The sequence below is a fragment of the Dromaius novaehollandiae genome, chromosome 28, assembly GCF_036370855.1.
Source record: "Dromaius novaehollandiae isolate bDroNov1 chromosome 28, bDroNov1.hap1, whole genome shotgun sequence".
NCBI lineage: Eukaryota > Metazoa > Chordata > Aves > Casuariiformes > Dromaiidae > Dromaius > Dromaius novaehollandiae.
Genome location: NC_088125.1, coordinates 3709893 through 3728911, shown reverse-complemented (window position 1 = coordinate 3728911; position 19019 = coordinate 3709893). Strand labels below are relative to the sequence as shown.

At 50.0% G+C, this 19019-nt stretch overlaps 2 protein-coding genes across 2 annotated transcripts; both read right to left on the bottom strand.

The window, feature by feature from the left end:
• Positions 1-5884: 5884 nt before the first annotated feature.
• Positions 5885-10609, bottom strand: LOC112994417 (keratin, type II cytoskeletal 6C-like). Its single transcript, XM_026118749.2, has 9 exons — positions 10014-10609; positions 8960-9174; positions 8705-8765; positions 8420-8515; positions 8073-8237; positions 7814-7939; positions 7368-7588; positions 7035-7069; positions 5885-6927 (listed from the first exon to the last, which is right to left on the bottom strand). Exons 1-9 carry the CDS (start codon positions 10521-10523, stop codon positions 6668-6670), a joined length of 1689 nt encoding a protein of 562 aa, XP_025974534.2. The 5' UTR covers positions 10524-10609; the 3' UTR covers positions 5885-6667.
• Positions 10610-14130: 3521 nt separating this feature from the next.
• LOC112994418 (keratin, type II cytoskeletal 6C-like) lies at positions 14131-19019 on the bottom strand. The gene is made up of 9 exons (XM_064498361.1): positions 18372-19019; positions 17353-17567; positions 17098-17158; positions 16821-16916; positions 16474-16638; positions 16215-16340; positions 15769-15989; positions 15429-15463; positions 14131-15326 (listed from the first exon to the last, which is right to left on the bottom strand). The coding sequence occupies exons 1-9, from the start codon at positions 18927-18929 to the stop codon at positions 14986-14988; spliced, it is 1818 nt and encodes a 605-aa protein (XP_064354431.1). The 5' UTR covers positions 18930-19019; the 3' UTR covers positions 14131-14985.

The window sequence follows — 19019 nt, the reverse complement described above, 5'->3', positions numbered from 1 at the left end:
AAACAGAGGCTCAGCTATTGCTTTCCTATATATCTGCAGGGAACAGGGCTCAGCTGAAGTGAAAAGTAAGTAATCCAGACCAGCTGAGAGGCTTGGTTCATTGGCTGCCAGCCCAGCCTTTACTCCAGCAGGTTTCAAACACCTGTGGGACACAGAAAATTTAGAAATTTTTTTCTAGTGACTTTAGAGAGTGGTTTTGTGGGGAAGAGGGAAAAGAGGCTGATCTGAGAACTTCCAGGACCAGAATGAAGTGGCTGTCTGAGTCCGATACAGGGACCAATGTCTATTTTAGTTGATTCTGGCCCCTGTTCTTCTACAGATCAGGCAAGGCTGAGGACCTGCAGCACAGGCAGATCTGTCACAAGCCTGGTTATTTGCAAATGCAACACATTGCTTGTCCTTTCATGTTCCATTGTTTTTTCAGTTGTAAGCAATGGCTACACTGAGAATAAAACCAGTCCTTGCTTTAGGTACCGTTTTTCTAGACAACCTGAAACTCACATCTCAGCCAGACCCATCATTTCTAGGACAGTCAATTTGTCATCCACCTCGGGGACAGGAACACGTTCGGGTGTGTATGGGAATGGGACAGTGTCCCTTACAGTCTGCAAGCCCTCCAGTGGCATTTTGTGGCCATGTCTACGCCGTCTTCATCATGAGCGCCAAGAAGTGAGCCCTGGTCCCCAGGCTACGGGAGGTGCAGACTTTCTTCCATCCATACTTCTAGCTAAAAGTGGATGCTGTCATGTCATGGCCTGCTTGCCACCATCAACAGAAGTAGTCAGAAGATGCGGAGCGTGGGGTCATGAGTATAAAGCTAAGGGAATATCAGCCAGTTCTTGGGGCAGAGCTTGTCAGTGTGGGAGTGAGATGAAGGGCAGAATGCATCCAAGCCAGAGTGGATGTGACAAAGAAGAAGAGGGAGGGTTGCTGTCAGCACCTAACACCGATGATATGGTTTCCAGAAGCTGAATTTTGGCAAATCCTGCTCTACCTGTCCCAATTTCTCTGGCAGTTGTAAAGCTTTCAATATGTTTGTTGATGTGTTTCCTTACAGAAGCTTTTAGGTCCTTGCCTGGTGGGTTTTAAAATTCTTTCCTATCTGCTTCAAGCCCAGAGACTTAGTGGACCTGTTGCTGCTGTCCTGATATGCTGAGTTCAGCCTCACTTGAGAAGGTGCAGAGGTCAGTAGGGTTTCTAGTTAGTATTTGAGCTAGTTTTGAACTTGAATAGACAAGTCGAGTTGAAAGCGAGTGAGCTGGGGGTGTTGCCAATGCCATTAGACATGGAGATAAGGATGCTGATTTCAGCATTTAAAACTTGGTTGCGCTGCCTCCTCCGCAGCTGTATCCACGCCTTCTGCTACCAGAGATAACGCCAGCTCCTATTCCAGCTTGCAAGTTACTTCCAGAGATTCTGGGGTTCCTACCCACCACAGCTGTAAAGAAAGGGAAGAATCTTAAAAGTGAACACCAGGCCAGGAATTCCAGCCAGGCTTTTAAACCTACCATGAATTTTGAAGGAATAAAGTGAACATACAAGATGCTTACAGATATTTATGGGATTTTCTACACACAGCCTATTGCAGAAAGAAAGACTGCAATGATTTGTGAAAGGTGGATTATGGAAGAAGAGTTAGCTGAGATGATGTTAAGTGAGTCCTGTAACCTCTCTGCAGCTCAGATCCATTGCCCTCAACATCTCATCCTTCAGGACTGCTCTGCAGGTATGTGCCATGTAAATGCAGTATCGAGGAGGCAGAGGCAGGTTGCCTCTCAGGTGATAACAAAGCAATGCCACTCAGAAAGACAAATATTTCCTGCCTACCAGCTGTTCATTATCCTGCCCGATAAGACTGTAAAATGGGTGAGTCTTCTCACTCTACCCAACCCAAGGTAAGCAATCTTGGTTGCTCCTGAGGCCCTCCCATAATAAACGTGATTACTAACAATTAAAAATTCATTACAGCTCTAATTACAGTCAATATAATGTCACCTGGACTCATTCCCCAATAAGCTCATAAAATGTTAAGCATATTATATTTCTTTCCTTGCTCCAGCATAAAGAACACTTCACCTGTCACAAACAGGGTTGTACAACAGACACCTACCTACCTGTTCTCCTCTCCTTCAGCAGCTTCCTGCACATGGTCCTCTCAATGTCTAGGGCCTTCATGACAAGTCCTAATATTCCTTCAGTGCACGGGCAAGCTCCTCTCTGGCTTCACTGAGGGCTTAGCAGAATTCATCCAGTTTGCTTTTGGCATCCTTGAGGGCAGGATCTCCTTTCTGCCTCAGCAATGCTTGACTGGAGCTGAGCATGCTGCAGTGGAAGGAGTGCTCTGACTCCTACCAGCTAGGGCCTGATGGTCCTCTGTGTCCCCAGGTGTCCAGCCACCGGTGGTCTTACACTAAACCCCTTGGTGCTGAACAGGCCATCAATCCCACATTGTATCTCACAACCCTCTGTCACTAGGACTGAATGATGGAGACACAGTGGAAAACTCTACGAGTAAGACATTCGCCATCTCACTTTGAACTCCAGTCTTTGCAAGCCAAAAATGATCTAAAAATGCAGCCAGGGTCTCTTTAGCACCAGCTTTGGGTTTTTCATTCCACAGGCTTCAGCTTCTATGACTTTTCCAGTGACTTAGTGGCTACTGTCTCCTTTTCTAAGCCTTAAAGCAGGCCTGCAGGATGAACCCCATCTCTCAGTCCTTCCCTGTAGAAAACCAGAACTTAAAAACAACCAAAAATAAATTCTGTAGTTTTTCATCCTCTACGTTTAAAAATGACAACGGCTCTACCAAAAAGTGTTGATAAATGAACGGGTGTCATGGCTTGATCACACTGAGGCTGTTTCACACTTGCTTTCAAACAAAACAGACCCCTTTGCTACAAATATGAATCTACTTTTTAACTAGAGCTAGCAGCTATCAAAATGCTCCATGGGGCAAATGAAGGGGAGCCCAGTCTGGGGCTGTTGAAATCTTTGATTCAAGCATGATGCACCTGAGCAATTAGCATTACTCCATTTTTCATGAGCACAGCAGATGGGAAAGATAAACTCTGGCACCTCCGTGTTACAGCCTGGCCCCTCTCCAGGAAAAACTGAGGAAACTTATAAAAGTGTGTGGTTTTCTGCAGGACGGAGCCTGCAGCTGGAGCAACAGCAAGCAGCTCACGGCATATATTGCTGCATGGAGCTGGCTGGTCTGGGCTGAGCACTCAGCCGGGTCATTTAGCACCAGGAAAACGTGCAGAAGGGATCTGTCTGAGGCACAGTGGTATCTCTGGCTTCCTGGATTTACAAGAGGCTGCTTTCAAAACACTGGAGATCTTCCCTTTCTCTACTCTCTTCTTAAGGAAGTCCCCAAGAACGCTCTAGGACTTTGCACCATCTCAGTCTGTAACTGTCCTTGGACTTCTCACTGAGACAAGGAATTAGGAGATGACTTCTTGACCTCTCCCATCCCAACCTACAAATTCCTGCCTAAACTGGGGAGCACTTGTCCTCAAAAATGCTCTTTATCTGTGTGGGACAAGAGGAGAGAGAGAGAAGCATTTGCTATGGCTGTGTAGCAAGCCACATCATTAGGAAGACACTAGGAATGAAATTTGGCTGTGTTGCTGAGCCCTTACGCCCTGCAGAAGAGGGAAGGGCTTTGAGCTGGCCTACGCAGGTCAGGGAAGGTGATGGAGGTGGAAGGCATGTGGTGTGCTGTGGGAGAACCCAGATTTCCTTTGCTGCTCAGGGCAAGCCAGGCCTGCCAGCGGAGCAGAGATTAGACAGCAATCAAATCCAGCCAAGCTGAAAGGAGACTAGAGAAATTATTGGGTGACTGAGAAAAGAGGATGTTACGGATGGTTTTAAAAAGAACAGAAGGAGGTACTAGTCTAAATACAAAGTGTTTTTTTTAGGGGAATTTTCCAGTTCTAAATAAATAAGATCTGCTCCATTCCCATACTTTTTTGTGTAAACACTCAGCCCGCCCCAAGATGCTACAGGTACAGTAGTACAGTCAGGGTTGATTCACCTACTGATCCAAATCTTCCTCCTCCCAAACCTTAAGAAGAATCCAGCCAAGCATTAATCACATTAATTTGCTTGCAATGCGATATCATTTATGGAGGGCTAATAACTAACCTGGCTGGGCAATCTGAAGTTATAATGGTAGGTTTGAGGCTGTGTCTCATGTTTTCACACTGCTTTCGTCATGAGTAATTCCTGTCCGTGAACCACCTCCAGGCCTTCCCACCGCTCATGTGCAGGCTGCCAGTGCCCATGTAAGAGCCCCGCTTGTCAGGCAGAGGGTGCCACTCGCCCTTGTGCCGGCTGAAGATGCCTTGACGGGGTTCGCCTGGCCACGGAAATACAGGCCAACACTCTTTATAAATGAATAAACCCCCCACACACTGCAGGCCTGCACGTTCGCGGCCCGGTCGAGGCCTCCAACGTGCCGGGGTGGAGCTCCAGGCAGCGCAGGGGCCCGTGGCCCATCGCACCGTGGGCCGGCTCGGAGCGGTGCCTTGGGAGCTTTTGTGCCGGCCGCCATGTTAAGTGCTGGTGTTGACCGCCCCATCCCACCAGCCAGGACACCCACCACAGTCAAACTGCCCCATCCCACCAGCCAGGACACCCACCACGGTCAAACCGCCCCATCCCACCAGCCAGGACACCTGCCCTGCCCCGGTGCCACGTCCTCCCCCCGCCCCCCGCCATGACCTGCCCCGCCCCCACTGCCTGGTCCCTCTCGGCGGTCGCGGTCCCCTCACGCCTCAGGTGTCCGAGAACCCCGACGCTCGACGGGCGTCCGGCCCCGCTCCCCGCGACGCTCCCCGCTCCTCACACCGCTCCTCCCGCCGCGCTCGGGGCAGGAGGGCGAGGGCGTCGCAGGGGCCCCCGTGGCGGGGGCCGGCGCCTCAGCGGGCGGGCGGGCGGGCGGGCGGGGGAGTCTGCGGCCGGAAGGGAGAGGGCCGGGGGCTCGTAGGCCGCTGCGCCAAGTCATGGGCCTGCCCCGCACCTCCGTCAGACACGGGCCTGGGAGACGCTGGGGGCTTTTCCCCACGTCGGCCTGGCGAGAAGGCAGCCCCTGCCAAGCCCTGCATGCAGGAGCCGCCCCCCAGCCCCCCAGCCCCTTCTCTGGGGCCCGTCAGAGCGACGGTCGGGGTGTCCCACGCCAGAAGAAACATCCGCGTCGCCCGGGCTAGAGGAGCAGCTGTGCTCGGGCAGGGACCACCTTCTCCCACAGCCCCGAAGCACCCCCGCTGCTTCTTCTGCAGGTAAGCAGTTGCTTGTCCTCCCAGTTTAAAGAGCTGCACCTTGTTTTGCCAGTTTTACTTGGTTTAGTGCCGTTTTACTCCCCACCGGATCTCCCGGTGCTTCCACAAGGAGAGCAGCCCCCAGGCCCCACCTCCCGCGCTTCGCAGCAGCAGCACGTCTCTAGCAAGGCCTTTCTTGCTGGACCTTTCTTCCCCTGGAGACCAGGTGTGCATGGACCCTGTGCACTACCATCCAGGCTTATTTTTATCAGTGTCATTCTATTTCAGGGGATGTAAAACCCACCTGACCCAAACCTGACTATTTCCCTTTCCAATCTCACAACCACTTGAGGAAAAAAAAAAAAAAAAAAAAAGAAAACCCTTCTCCCCAAATAATTCTGCTTCTAGGAAGTAAACCAGGTACAATGGTGTGGACCGTGTTTTCCTAACACACCTCAGTGGATTCGGCTGGGGCAGAAAATCTGTATTCAGTAATTTCCACTGCAGGACAGACCCCTCTGCCACAGCATTGCATTGCTATTCCTTATGCCAAAAAACAAAACACATTTCCCCCACGGGCTCTTCTCCCAGGGAACATTAAATAATACTATGACACAAAGATATCATTTGAATTCTCTGCAGTTTATTGGTGACGAAAGAATCCAGAGGAAATGGGGCATTGGTAGAAAGCAACAGTGCAATAAGATTGACGTAACGAAAGGTTTTGAAGCAAGCATTGCGTCAGGCTGGTTTTCAATACGACCATACGTATGTCAGGTGTAAAGGAGAAGAGGGAAAAGAATCTCTAAAATATTAAAGCTGCCAAGTTACTCCCCCAGGGAAGATGGCTGTCTCCAGATGGGTGTTCCTCACTCCTACCTCTGACTATGAGGCATTACAACATTTCTTCTGCTTACACAAATTCCTCATATAGCTAAAACAGGCATGTAGACAACGTGCAGGACACGCACAAGTCGCAAGGAAAACACGGCCGTTCAGAAGGAGACTTAAGAAGGGAAAGGAAAGAGCGGCTTTATACACCCTCCTACTCAGCCAGCGCAGCAGCCAAGGCGTAACAGCCAGCAGGAACCGGGCAGCAAGAGAGGCAGGGCCCTTGGATGAACTCTCCAGTGTCTGGTATCCGCAAGGGAGATATATCTTAATGGGGCTGTAAACATTTCATCCCTGGAGACGGGAAGGGCTCAGACAGGAGCCGGGCTCTGCCGACAGGGTAGTGTTTTACTATGAAGCTCCCTTTGGGGAGGAGGCAGGGTGATTTCAGGAAGCTGTCACCTGTAAGGGGAACAGTTCATTTCTTTGCTGGATACCGGCGCTGGACTGGAGCGGCTGCACCACTGGCTAAAGATGGGAGATGCTGCTTTCCTTTGAAGGACCGAGATGAGGGCTCAGTATTTTACACCTGAAGATTTGACAGAGGTGGTTGTGACACATCTCCGTACAGAGGAGGATCCCCCACTGGAGCCGAAGTTGCCACCTCCTCCAGAGCTGCACACTCTTCCACTTCCAGAAGAGAAGCCACCACTGATAATTCCTCCTCCCACTCCACAGCTTCCTCCTCCGACTGCACATACTCCTCCTCCCATGCCACTGCCGGCTCCAAAGCCTCCAGCTCGGCCTCCAACAATGGTGGTTCTGCCTACCACGGCTGGAAGAGAAGCACAGGCTCATTATTCATCACATGGCAGCCTGGGAGTCCTAACAAAACCCAGCATAAAAGCCATTCTGCAAGGAAGAGAATGCGCAGATACTTACAGACATTTACGTTGGACAGGTTATCTCCACACAGCCTGTGTAGGGAAAGGAATACAGGTTATTGATCTAATACAATAGAAGACACTTCAGGTAAGAATTACACTGCACTTTCCCAAGTACTAAGTATATTTTCTGTTCCTTTTAAACCCAGCCAAAAACACTGGGACATATTCCCTCTCAGGGCCTTGTTTCTATTTTGGATCTAAAAACTTGGAAAAAAAATAAGATCAAATCAGAGTCCAGATTTACATGGGTTGTGACAGATGATGAAATCTGAGTCCATCCTAAGGAGTTACAGTTCCTCTATGAGGCTACGATGACAGCAGATCTCACCTGCTCTCCTCTCCCTCCAGCAGCTTCCTGTACATGGCAATCTCAACATCCAGGGCAATCTTGATGTTCAGCAGCTCCTGGTATTCCTTCAACAAGCGAGCCAGCTCCTCCTTGTCTTTCTGCAGGGCACTTTCCAGCTCTTCCAGTTTCCTCCTAGCATCCTTGAGGGCCATCTCACCCCGCTCCTCTGCCTCAGCAATAGCTGCCTGCAGCTGCTGGTTCTGTGAAAGAAGCAAGGCAGTTTCTCAGTTCCCTTCCACATCCCCTCCACTGGAGCAGTCCCCAAGGCACAAACTGGATGGAAAAGAGGCAGGAATAAGCAAGGTCCTCCAAAAGCATTGCAGTTCAGTGACCACGCTCCTGCCGCACCATCCTGGCACCCCAATGCTGCTCCTCTGGGACCCAACCTGATGCCAGTGCACAAGGAGGTGCTCGCGAAGCCTTACCTGCTTCTTCACATTCTCGATTTCAGCCCGCAGCCTCTGGATGTTCCGGGTCAGCTCTTGGATCTCTATCTTGGTGTTGCGGAGGCTGTCCCCATGCCTGCCAGCAGTGCTCTGCAGCTCTTCGTACTGACAGCACAGAGACAAAGCAACCCTTGAGTGACACAAGCTGCAGAGACCTCAACACGTTTCCTTGCCATGCGGCGAGGAGGCAGTGAGCCACAGTGAGCGTCTGAGCCTCCTCAGCTGCTTCACAACTCACCCGGCTCTGGTACCAAGCCTCAGCCTCAGCCCTGCTGCTCTGAGCAATCTGTTCGTACTGGCGTCGGACTTCCTCAATGATGCTCTCCAGATCCAGGTGCCGGTTGTTATCCATGGACACCACCACGGACAAGTCCCGGCTGATGGTCTGCATCTGAGACAGCTCCTGCAACCAAGACAGGAATTAACCTGAACTTCTGAGGAGGTGAGAAGAGAGCAGCAGTTGCAGGGAGCCCAAGTGACTCTCCAGAGTAAATCCACACGGGCACCTGGTCAAACTGCAGGGCCTCTAGTCAGAACACGCCTCATTAGAGCTCCGGCCATCCAAGGGAAGGGAAGGCTCCTTACCTCCTCGTAGAAGCACCTCAGGAAGTTGAGTTCATCAGTCAGAGTTTGCACCTTTGTTTCCAACTCTACTTTAGTCATGTAGGCACAGTCCACATCCTGAAGGAAAGAGCACACGGGTAAAGAACCTTTTCCTCCAATCCCTGAAGAGCTGCTGGCAGCCAGGGCCTCCAGCTGGAAGCTGCCCTTCCTCGCACTGCCTCCTTCCAATGCCTTTCCAACCTGTCCCCCCCAACATACACACACACACACACACACACACACACACACACTCGTGGTGCCCCTCACCTTCTTGAGCACCACAAACTCATTCTCCGCAGCGGTGCGCCTGTTGATTTCTTCTTCATACCTGTTGAAGGGGAAAAGACAAGCTGAGTCGGTTGCACTGCTCGCCAGTCAAGCAGTCGAACCGCCCACCCTAGAAACCCCTGTCCCTGCTCTCCAGCACTCCAGGGCAAAGGGGAGAGAGTGCTGAAATCTCAGAGCTGCCTTAGCTCTCCTGCCTTGCTGGTTACTTCTCCCATATTAGATCCCTGCACTTACTTGGTTTTGTAATCCTCCACGTATTGCTGCATGCTCTGCAGTTCTGACTCCAGTTGTCCCCTCTGTCCCAGAAGAGACTCTAGCTTCCTCCTCAGGTTCTGGATGTAATTTTCCAAGAGGGCATCGAGGTTCTTCCTTGGCCCAGAAGGCCCTTGCTGTTGCAGGAGCTCCCACTTGGTGGAGAGGACCTTGTTCTGTTGCTCCAGGAAGCGAACCTGAAAGGCACAAAGGGGAGTTTGAGCTGTTCACCCTGGGATCTCCTCAAGCATTGTGCTTATTTGGGCAGCTAAGGGAATCAGTTCTCAAATGCCCAACAGAATCGTATGTGGTTGAAAGCCAGTCTTCCAATAGGAAGATTCCTCCCTTCCATATAAGATCTTTCTCCTCTTTTTTCAATTATCTGTAGGAAAGGTTAGGGTTTTACACTTTTCCAAAATATGACATTTGGCCTTCATTAGTTTTAGAAAGTGTTAGATAATTCTTCCAAAACCTTCCAAAGAATGAAATTAGATGTGTCTATATATCAGAGAACATTCCACATATCCGATACAAAGAGTATTCAATACATATCTCTTATATTTAAAAGACTGTGAACATGTTGACAACCAACCTTCTCCCAGTGCAGACAAGCTACAGAACATTGGTCTGTACTTAGCTGAAAAAAAATCCCACACTGTCAGGAATAAATTGAAAACTCATTCATACATTCGAAATGTAAATTCCTTGAGAAGAAACTATCATTGAAAAATAACCGACTGGAAAGAACTGCTTAGGATAGTTGAGTCTACGATTATCAGTTTGGCCTGGCTCCTCAGAGAACACTAGAGAGTAAAGCTAAGGAAGCATTTGGACCGGGCGACTGTAGAAAAAGTCCTTTGATTTTCCTGTGGATGTAAAATTTTCACATTTCCTTAGGAAAACTCAATGAGAAGATCACTGCCAACCTTCCAGACCTGCCAACATCGAGCTGCGAAGGACAATATGTACCCCTCCGCAGCACAGGAAAGTTTCTGAGAGTCCCCATTCCCAAACGAATATAGTTCCATCCTCTCACCTTGTCAATGAAAGAGGCAAACTGATTGTTAAGTGTCTTGATCTGTTCCTTCTCCTGGGACTTCACTTGTTGGATCTGAGGATCAATCTCAACGTGGACTGGCCTCAGGAGGGTTGGGTCAACCTGCACTGGTTGAATGCCTGCAGGGAACCCAGGCCCACCTCTCACAGAGCCACCAAAGCTGCCTATTCCTCCACCAATGACACCTCCTCCAAAGCTGCCAATTCCTCCTCCATAGCCTCCACCAAAGCCACCAATTCTACATCCATATCCACTGCCATAAGAGCCACCCATGGAAATCCTTCCACTTCCACCTATGTTATGGAGGCTCCTGCTGCTAAAACCTCCACAACGTCCGCTGCCTCCAGTTCCCCTGGATGTGGAGAACGAGCTATAACTGATCCTGCTTCCGCCCCCACTTCCTCCAAAGCCACCACCAATGGCAGAGCAAGAGCTGTATCCCCCTCTGCTTCCGCCTCCAAAGCTTCTACAGATTGACTGCCGAGACATGGCTGTTTCTTCTAAGCAGAGTTGAGGAGAGAAGATCAACAGAGCTGTGTTGCAGAGGGACGAATGCAGAGAGAAGCGTGCACAGTTTTCTCTGACTCCACAGCTTCAGGCCTTCCCTTTTATCTGTTCCAGGAGGTGGGCTGGGTCTACATGGGCGTGAAGAGGAAGCAAATTTATTGTCTTCATCAGCTTCATGCGGTTAAAAGATTTTTGCCAAATGTTGACTCCACCCAGCATTACACTTTGCAATGTAGAAGAGAATAAAAGAGCAAGAACAGTGAAACAGGTCTCAATGAGTAAGTGGACTCTCATATCTCTATGGCATCTGGAAATATATCGTTTACACTGATGTAGTCATGTTCATCCCTCCTCCCACCTTTTCCTCCCATCCATTCTTAACAATTTCTCAATTTATCTGGATCTGGATCTTTTGCACTGAAGCACAATGTCAGGCAAGCCCTTTTGTCAAAACCAACTAGAATGAGACTTTCACAATTCCCCCAAACACACCCCAACTCTCTTTTTTATGTGGAAAACTGCTGATTGCTTTCCGGGAAGCAGTTTCCCAATGTAGAGCAAGAATGTCATACATTAACATTTAACAAGGGTCAGCATTTCTTTTTTAACCAGTAAGGAGGTGCTTAGCTCCTCTGCTTACCATCGCTTGGGAAGGGAGTGCCTTCTTCTAGAACAAATTCCTGTAGAATGTGTCTCCCAGAGTCTGCGATTACCAAGTACCAAGACCGCGAACACTTCGGGAGCACAATGAACAGGAGAACACGGATGGCCAAGCTCCTTCCTTATGCTTTTCCAGTGGATACAGGGAATGCCGAACCTGTAGAGGAATGGAATGACACTTCGGGCACTTGATGTGGTAACGATGACTGGACACAGACAAATAGCAGAGAAATACAGGCAGAGATATCAATGACTTTTTAAGATAAATTTTTTTAATTAAGTTGGTAAGTAAAGAAAGTAGCTGAATCTGTCATATTTGATCATTTCCAAAAGGGGGAAATAAACGGAGGAAGAAGCTCTGAGGCTCCGTTAAGTAGCTACAGTTAAGAATGTTGCTGTATATCAAGTGTGTTTTAGATTTATGGCAAGGACACCTTAGGCTACAGTAAAATTAGTTGGCGGCGCGTGGGGATGGGGGCTTCCAGACTAAATTCACTGTAGAAAAATGTATTTTTAGGACATCAGCTTCAGCTTCAAACTACTGAAAAATAATGTTCACTATTATGTGCACAAGCTGCCTAGGAATGAAGTAGGAAGTTCACCTGTAAGAAATCTTGAGGATATCTCATGGGTCTCATTAGTCAAATATACATTTTTTTGTTACATATATGAACTTTTAGAAAAATATGTATTTTATCTCTCTTCCTAGAGATTAGCTACTAAAAATCATCAATAAATGTCAAAGAAAATGTACTATACAGCCATCTAAGCATTTCAGAAGTCCAAGATATTATACAGTCTTTAAGCTTCCAAGGCTGAATATACCTGTTCATTAGGTCTTCAGAAAGTCCCATAAGACAAGTAAACGTTCTTAGAAAATATCACAAGGCATCAGCCTTCACTCACAGATGTTTAAAGTCTTGGAAAACCTAATTCAGAGAATCACTTGCAAAAGCCATTGCAGCAGTCCGAAACATAAACACCACTGACGGTCAGTGGGACAGAGGCTGCTAGATGCCACGGTCACTTCAGAGAAAGGGGTACCGGAGAGCAGAGAACGGTGCCCTTGAGGGTTGTCCAGATGTGGGTGGCATGCCCTCTGGACAGGCTGCAGCTGGGGAATGGGCAGCCACCTCTACAGCAGGAAGGAGACTCCTTCCCTTTCAAAAGTGTCTTAATTTAGGAGGGCCTTCTTTGATGGTGGTTATCGTCCCCTCCAAACGTGCAGTCCCTGGGAGGTGCTCAGGGTAGCTCAGAGCTGTCAGTAGAAAAACCAGGCTGCCTCTTCTCTTGGCCTCCCTCCAGACTGACAAACACACGGTGGCTGATTTTCTCCATAAACTCACTCATAGCATCCCACATGGCAGCTCCACGACCGGGGAAAAGATTTGTTGAGTCAGCCAAATACCTAGATGCTGACCATGTTCTACGCACACAGATAAGACGCTCAGATTGAGTCAGTCTGATGTCTTCAGAGAAGATATGGAGATTATTTCCAACCTGGAGACGCATCAGCCTCCTCCAGGTAAAACTCGATAGACAGCCTGGGCTCCAGCCATCCCTTCAGATCTCTTGTGCAAGGCACTGTGCACAGCCAAAGCATCAACACTGGGCAAAAGAAACCCTGCAGAAAGAGCAGCTTTAGCAGACCAAGCCAGGCTGCAACTTCACGTCACACACAGCAAAGCAAATCTGGCAAGAAACACAAGGGAAGCATAGAGGAGGACACCACAGTGATTCCTCACAGCAGTTTCAGATTTTAAGGCTAACTATCAGGCCTATGTTTCTTTTAAGAACCACAGCAGTTGACTCTTCCCCTGAGCCAACCCCCAAAGCACTCGTGGCACAACCCCCTCTTCTGAAAGGCACTGCCTTCTCATCCTCGCCTGTTCTGGCCAAGCAAAGCCAGGCTTCCCAGCTCCGGTGCTGCTCTGCTGCCCTCAGAAGCGAGTAGAAGGCCCTCTTCCAAGAGCCCTGGCACCATTCCCCTTTGCAAGTGCATGCAGCCTTGCCAGGACCTCTGCCTAAGTCCACGGCTTCCTGGCCTGTTACAGGGACACTGGCAGCTCTCAGCAGGCTGCTGTGGGAGTCCTGAACCACTGCTGGAAGTGGTTTGTGTCCCTTTGATCTCGTCTTGTGGTGGAAGAACTGAAGCACAGATCAGACACATCAGCGCTCCGCTCACATCCTGCTCCCAGGCACCCTCCTGGAGCCAGACCAAAGCTCCCTCTCACTTGCTCTCCAAGGAAAGAAAAACCTTTTGGAGACTTAGCTGACTTCTCAGAGAGCCAATGGGCACCTGAGGAGCAACGTTGAGACAACCTGTCCCCTCCCAGCCCCTCGTGCTCCCACTGCCAGGCAATGCAGGGCAAGATGAGTCAGTGCTCCTCCAGCACTCCGGGAGCTCACAGAGTGCTGGGCTTTGCGGCCGGCCTGGCCAAAGCCTTCCCGTGTGCCTGTGGAAAGCCGCTTGGCCTACATCCATACCAGTGCTTACAGGTAGCTGCAGGAAAGGTGCCCTGCCACCACTGCTGACACTAATCAAAGTCCACCCTGATGCAGGAAGCTCAGAAGAACTAACAAGAGCAGACTGATCTCTTGCCGCTCCCTCCTCCCCCTGCCAATTGCCATCATCATCATCTTTGCATCTCCACTGGTGTAGCCCTGACGCACTGACAGTGCTCCTGCACAAAGCCCATAATTTTCTGCATTCGGCACTAACGTGACCGGTAAGAGTCAAGAGGCATCCCCAGTGCCTACGCACTCGCCTAGCTCCCTCCACACGCCCTTTCCATTCCCTCCTAACACCATCCCAACGTGACAGTGTTGAACAGAAGACCAACCCAGAGTTTGCCCTCAAGTGGCTTCCCCAAGGCAAAATCAGCTTGCATAGCAGTGACTTTTCAAACAAGACCACATAGACATCACGTATGTTCTCTGCAATTTATTGAGAGTGGCAACATCCCGAGGAAGTAGGAGATACCATGAACAGAAGAGGAAGGGAGGTGGGCACAGTGCATCCTGTTCCATGTCAAAGAGTGCCTAACGCTGAGGAGCATGCTTGGGAAAGAGCATGCTGGAGAAAGGCCAGGCGTGCATCAGGTGTTAGCAGGTGTCGCAGAGCAAGGAGAGGTGGAAGTGGTAGCCACTACCACTCTCGAGCAAGCTCCTGGGGCTACCAGGTGAGTAAACCTGCCCGGCTGCTCCACCCCAGGGCAATTAATCCCTCTGGCCATCTGCAGAGAACTTGCTCCCTCCCCAGCTCTGCTGAGGATGGAGACCCTCTTTCCCCACACCTGCCATGGAAGCGAGTGGAAGGAGCAGGCTGTGCTGCCCACTGAAGCACCCCAGAGATATGGCCATCTAGGAAGCGACATGAGGGAAGAGGAGCAAACATGAGGGAAGAGGAGCAAAGAGGACTTTCATACACATTTGCCACTAGGCAGCCAGAAATGTACAACACAGCAAGAAAGGCAGAGCGTTTCCCTCCTTTAAATCAGCTCTCCGTTCTGGGTATCCCCAAGTGAGACTTTGCTTTGCTCGGACTTATTTCGTCCCTGGGCTTGGGGCTAGCCAGCAGCTTGCCAGGACTCTGAAGAGGGCATGGCCTTGCCACAAGACTGCCTTCCTGGGGACAAGCCAGGAAGACAAGCTGGTGTGTGGAGGGCCATGGGGGACACAGTTCATTTCATGGCAGGATACCAGAGGTGGATTTAAGGAGGCTGTGCTACTGCCAGGAGAAGAGAGGAGATGCTTCTTTCATTTTCTGAACTGACTTCAGGGCTCAGTATTTTACTCCTGAAGATTTGATGGAGGTGGTTGTGACACATCTCCGTACAGAGGAGGATCCCCCACTGGAGCCAAAGTTGCCACCTCCTCCAGAGCTGCACACTCTTCCACTTCCAGAAGAGAAGCCACCACTGTGCACTCCTCCTCCTATTCCACAGCTGCCTCCGATGCTTCCACCTCCGTAGCTTCCTCCTATTCCACAAACACCTCCTCCTATGCCGCTTCCACCTCCGAAGCCTCCTCCCATGCCGCTTCCACCTCCGAAGCCTCCTCCGATGCCACTGCCTCCTCCGAAGCCTCCTCTGCCTCCAGAGATGGTGGTCCTGCCTACCACGGCTGGAAAAGAAGCACAGGTTACATGTTATACAACCGTAGGATGGGAGTCCTAGGTGACACAGCTCACCACTACCTCGCAACTGAACAAATGCAGATACTTACAGACATTCACGTTGGACATGCCATCGCTGCACAGTCTATGAGGGGAAACAATACCGGTTAATCTTAGAGAAAGTGCAGGCCTCTTCAGCTGATAATGCTGCCTATCTTTACTAAGTATATTTTCTCTATTCTTTCTGAATTTCCATATTTTTTTGGACCCAATTGGCAACACTGAACTTTACATTTTTATAACAGAGATGGGCCAACATTTATAGTGAAGGTAAAGAACTACATCATGAAGAATAAGGAATATAACCCCAGTATATGCCAAATTTTACTCACAGAAACATAGTATAATCACTTAAGGCTGATTCAACAAGATACAAACAAAGAAGGGCACCTGCTCTCCTCTCCCTCCAGCAGCTTCCTGTACATGGCAATCTCAACATCCAGGGCAATCTTGATGTTCAGCAGCTCCTGGTATTCCTTCAGCAAGCGAGCCAGCTCCTCCTTGTCTTTCTGCAGGGCACTTTCCAGCTCTTCCAGTTTCCTCCTAGCATCCTTGAGGGCCATCTCACCCCGCTCCTCTGCCTCAGCAATAGCTGCCTGCAGCTGCTGGTTCTGTGAAAGAAGCAAGGCAGTTTCTCAGTTCCCTTCCACATCCCCTCCACTGGAGCAGTCCCCAAGGCACAAACTGGATGGAAAAGAGGCAGGAATAAGCAAGGTCCTCCAAAAGCATTGCAGTTCAGTGACCACGCTCCTGCCGCACCATCCTGGCCCCCCAACGCTGCTCCTCTGGGACCCAACCTGATGCCAGTGCACAAGGAGGTGCTCGCGAAGCCTTACCTGCTTCTTCACATTCTCGATTTCAGCCCGCAGCCTCTGGATGTTCCGGGTCAGCTCTTGGATCTCTATCTTGGTGTTGCGGAGGCTGTCCCCATGCCTGCCAGCAGTGCTCTGCAGCTCTTCGTACTGACAGCACAGAGACAAAGCAACCCTTGAGTGACACAAGCTGCAGAGACCTCAACACGTTTCCTTGCCATGCGGCGAGGAGGCAGTGAGCCACAGTGAGCGTCTGAGCCTCCTCAGCTGCTTCACAACTCACCCGGCTCTGGTACCAAGCCTCAGCCTCAGCCCTGCTGCTCTGAGCAATCTGTTCGTACTGGCGTCGGACTTCCTCAATGATGCTCTCCAGATCCAGGTGCCGGTTGTTATCCATGGACACCACCACGGACAAGTCCCGGCTGATGGTCTGCATCTGAGACAGCTCCTGCAACCAAGACAGGAATTAACCTGAACTTCTGAGGAGGTGAGAAGAGAGCAGCAGTTGCAGGGAGCCCAAGTGACTCTCCAGAGTAAATCCACACGGGCACCTAGTCAAACTGCAGGGCCTCTAGTCAGAACACGCCTCATTAGAGCTCCGGCCATCCAAGGGAAGGGAAAGCTCCTTACCTCCTCGTAGAAGCACCTCAGGAAGTTGAGTTCATCAGTCAGAGTTTGCACCTTTGTTTCCAACTCTACTTTAGTCATGTAGGCACAGTCCACATCCTGAAGGAAAGAGCACACGGGTAAAGAACCTTTTCCTCCAATCCCTGAAGAGCTGCTGGCAGCCAGGGCCTCCGGCTGGAAGCTGCCCTTCCTCGCACTGCCTCCTTCCAATGCCTTTCCAACCTGTCCCCCCCAACATACACACACACACACACACACACACACTCGTGGTGCCCCTCACCTTCTTGAGCACCACAAACTCATTCTCCGCAGCGGTGCGCCTGTTGATTTCTTCTTCATACCTGTTGAAGGGGAAAAGACAAGCTGAGTCGGTTGCACTGCTCGCCAGTCAAGCAGTCGAACCGCCCACCCTAGAAACCCCTGTCCCTGCTCTCCAGCACTCCAGGGCAAAGGGGAGAGAGTGCTGAAATCTCAGAGCTGCCTTAGCTCTCCTGCCTTGCTGGTTACTTCTCCCATATTAGATCCCTGCACTTACTTGGTTTTGTAATCCTCCACGTATTGCCGCATGCTCTGCAGTTCTGACTCCAGTTGTCCCCTCTGTCCCAGAAGAGACTCTAGCTTCCTCCTCAGGTTCTGGATGTAATTTTCCAAGAGGGCATCGAGGTTCTTCCTTGGCCCAGAAGGCCCTTGCTGTTGCAGGAGCTCCCACTTGGTGGAGAGGACCTTGTTCTGTTGCTCCAGGAAGCGAACCTGAAAGGCACAAAGGGGAGTTTGAGCTGTTCACCCCGGGATCTCCTCAAGCATTGTGCTTATTTGGGCAGCTAAGGGAATCAGTTCTCAAATGCCCAACAGAACTGCAGCTGATTCAAATGTTTATCCGAGGTCCTGAAGTGGATAAGTTTCACCAGCGTTATTAAAGTTCAAGTTATTCTGAGCTTTTCACTTTGGTACATTTAGCAGTTGCCAATAGGAAAGTAGCACCCCCAGTTTCCATGACATGTTTGTTGGGTTTTTTTCCCGACATGGCTATTTCTTTACAGTCCTGGAGTCAAGAAAACAACGAAATTTTTGTCTAGTTGCACATATATTTTCCTACAAGGGAATCTGTATTTCTTTGGTTTCTCTTTGAAATGAAATTAATTCAGGACTGCTAGAAAGATATTTAACACAATGTTTATAGGATCAGTTCCATGAGAAGAAGGTTTTATCAAAAAGGGAAGCACAGTAGCGAGACCTGTGTAGGATAACTAAATATACCATGATGACTTAACCCTGAATCACCGGAACTTCCACAAATTAAGCTGAAGAGATGCCTGGGCAAGAGAATATTCAGAATGTCCTCTGGATATTGCCTTTAATCTTCTATTAACATGAAACTTTGTCCATTGTTCAGTAGTACTTAATAAGACCTTAATAATAACCTAAGAATAACCTCTTACTAAGGCATCAGTCCTGCTAATTTTAATACCTATTGATGAGAAAAAAATTCCCTTTCCACAGCACAGGAAAGTTGAAAGAGCCTACCTGCAGGCAAGCACGGGCCTAAATTCTCACCTTATCGATGAAGGAGGCAAACTGGTTGTTAAGAGTCTTGATCTGTTCCTTCTCCTGGTTTTTCACTTGCTGGATCTGAGGATCAATCTCAACATGGACTGGTCGCAGCAGGGTTGGGTCAACCTGCACTGGGTGGATGCCTCCAGGCAATCCAGGGCCACCAAAGCCTGGGCCACCTAAGCCCGGGCCACCAAAGCCCGGGCCACCAAAGCCACATGCTCCTCCACCAAAGCCACCCAGTCCTCCACCACCTATTCCTCCACCAAAGCCACCCAGTCCTCCATAGCCACCACCAAAGCCAATTCTGCCTCCATATCCTCCACCGCCATAACATCCACCCACGGCAATCCGTCCGCCGCTGCCTATGTTATGGAGGCTCCTGCTGCTAAACCCTCCACAACGTCCACCACCTCCAAATCCCCTGGACGTGGAGTATGAACTGTAGCTGCTCCTGCTTCTGCTGCCACCTCCTCCAAAGCCACCGCCGATGGCAGAGCAAGAGCTGTAGCCCCTTCTACTCCCGCCTCCGAAGCTTCTACAGGCAGACTGTCGAGACATGGTTGTTTCTTCTAAGCAGAGCCAAAAACCAAGAAGAGAAGATCAACAGAGCTGAACAGCAAGGAGATGAGTGCAGAGAGAAGTGTGCAC

Bases quoted from the DNA above. Each gene is read 5' to 3' on its own strand.
- LOC112994417 (XM_026118749.2), bottom strand. From the start codon at position 10,523: ATGTCTCGGCAGTCAATCTGTAGAAGCTTTGGAGGCGGAAGCAGAGGG. The intron at 7,940-8,072 runs GTGAGTTGTGAA...CTGTGCTGTCAG, and splicing joins AGGCTTGGTACCAGAGCCGG to TACGAAGAGCTGCAGAGCAC. The intron at 7,070-7,367 runs GTGAGATCTGCT...TTCCCTACACAG, and splicing joins CTGGAGGGAGAGGAGAGCAG to GCTGTGTGGAGATAACCTGT.
- LOC112994418 (XM_064498361.1), bottom strand. From the start codon at position 18,929: ATGTCTCGACAGTCTGCCTGTAGAAGCTTCGGAGGCGGGAGTAGAAGG. The intron at 16,639-16,820 runs GTAAGGAGCTTT...TCTTGGTTGCAG, and splicing joins TGAGGTGCTTCTACGAGGAG to GAGCTGTCTCAGATGCAGAC. The intron at 16,341-16,473 runs GTGAGTTGTGAA...CTGTGCTGTCAG, and splicing joins AGGCTTGGTACCAGAGCCGG to TACGAAGAGCTGCAGAGCAC.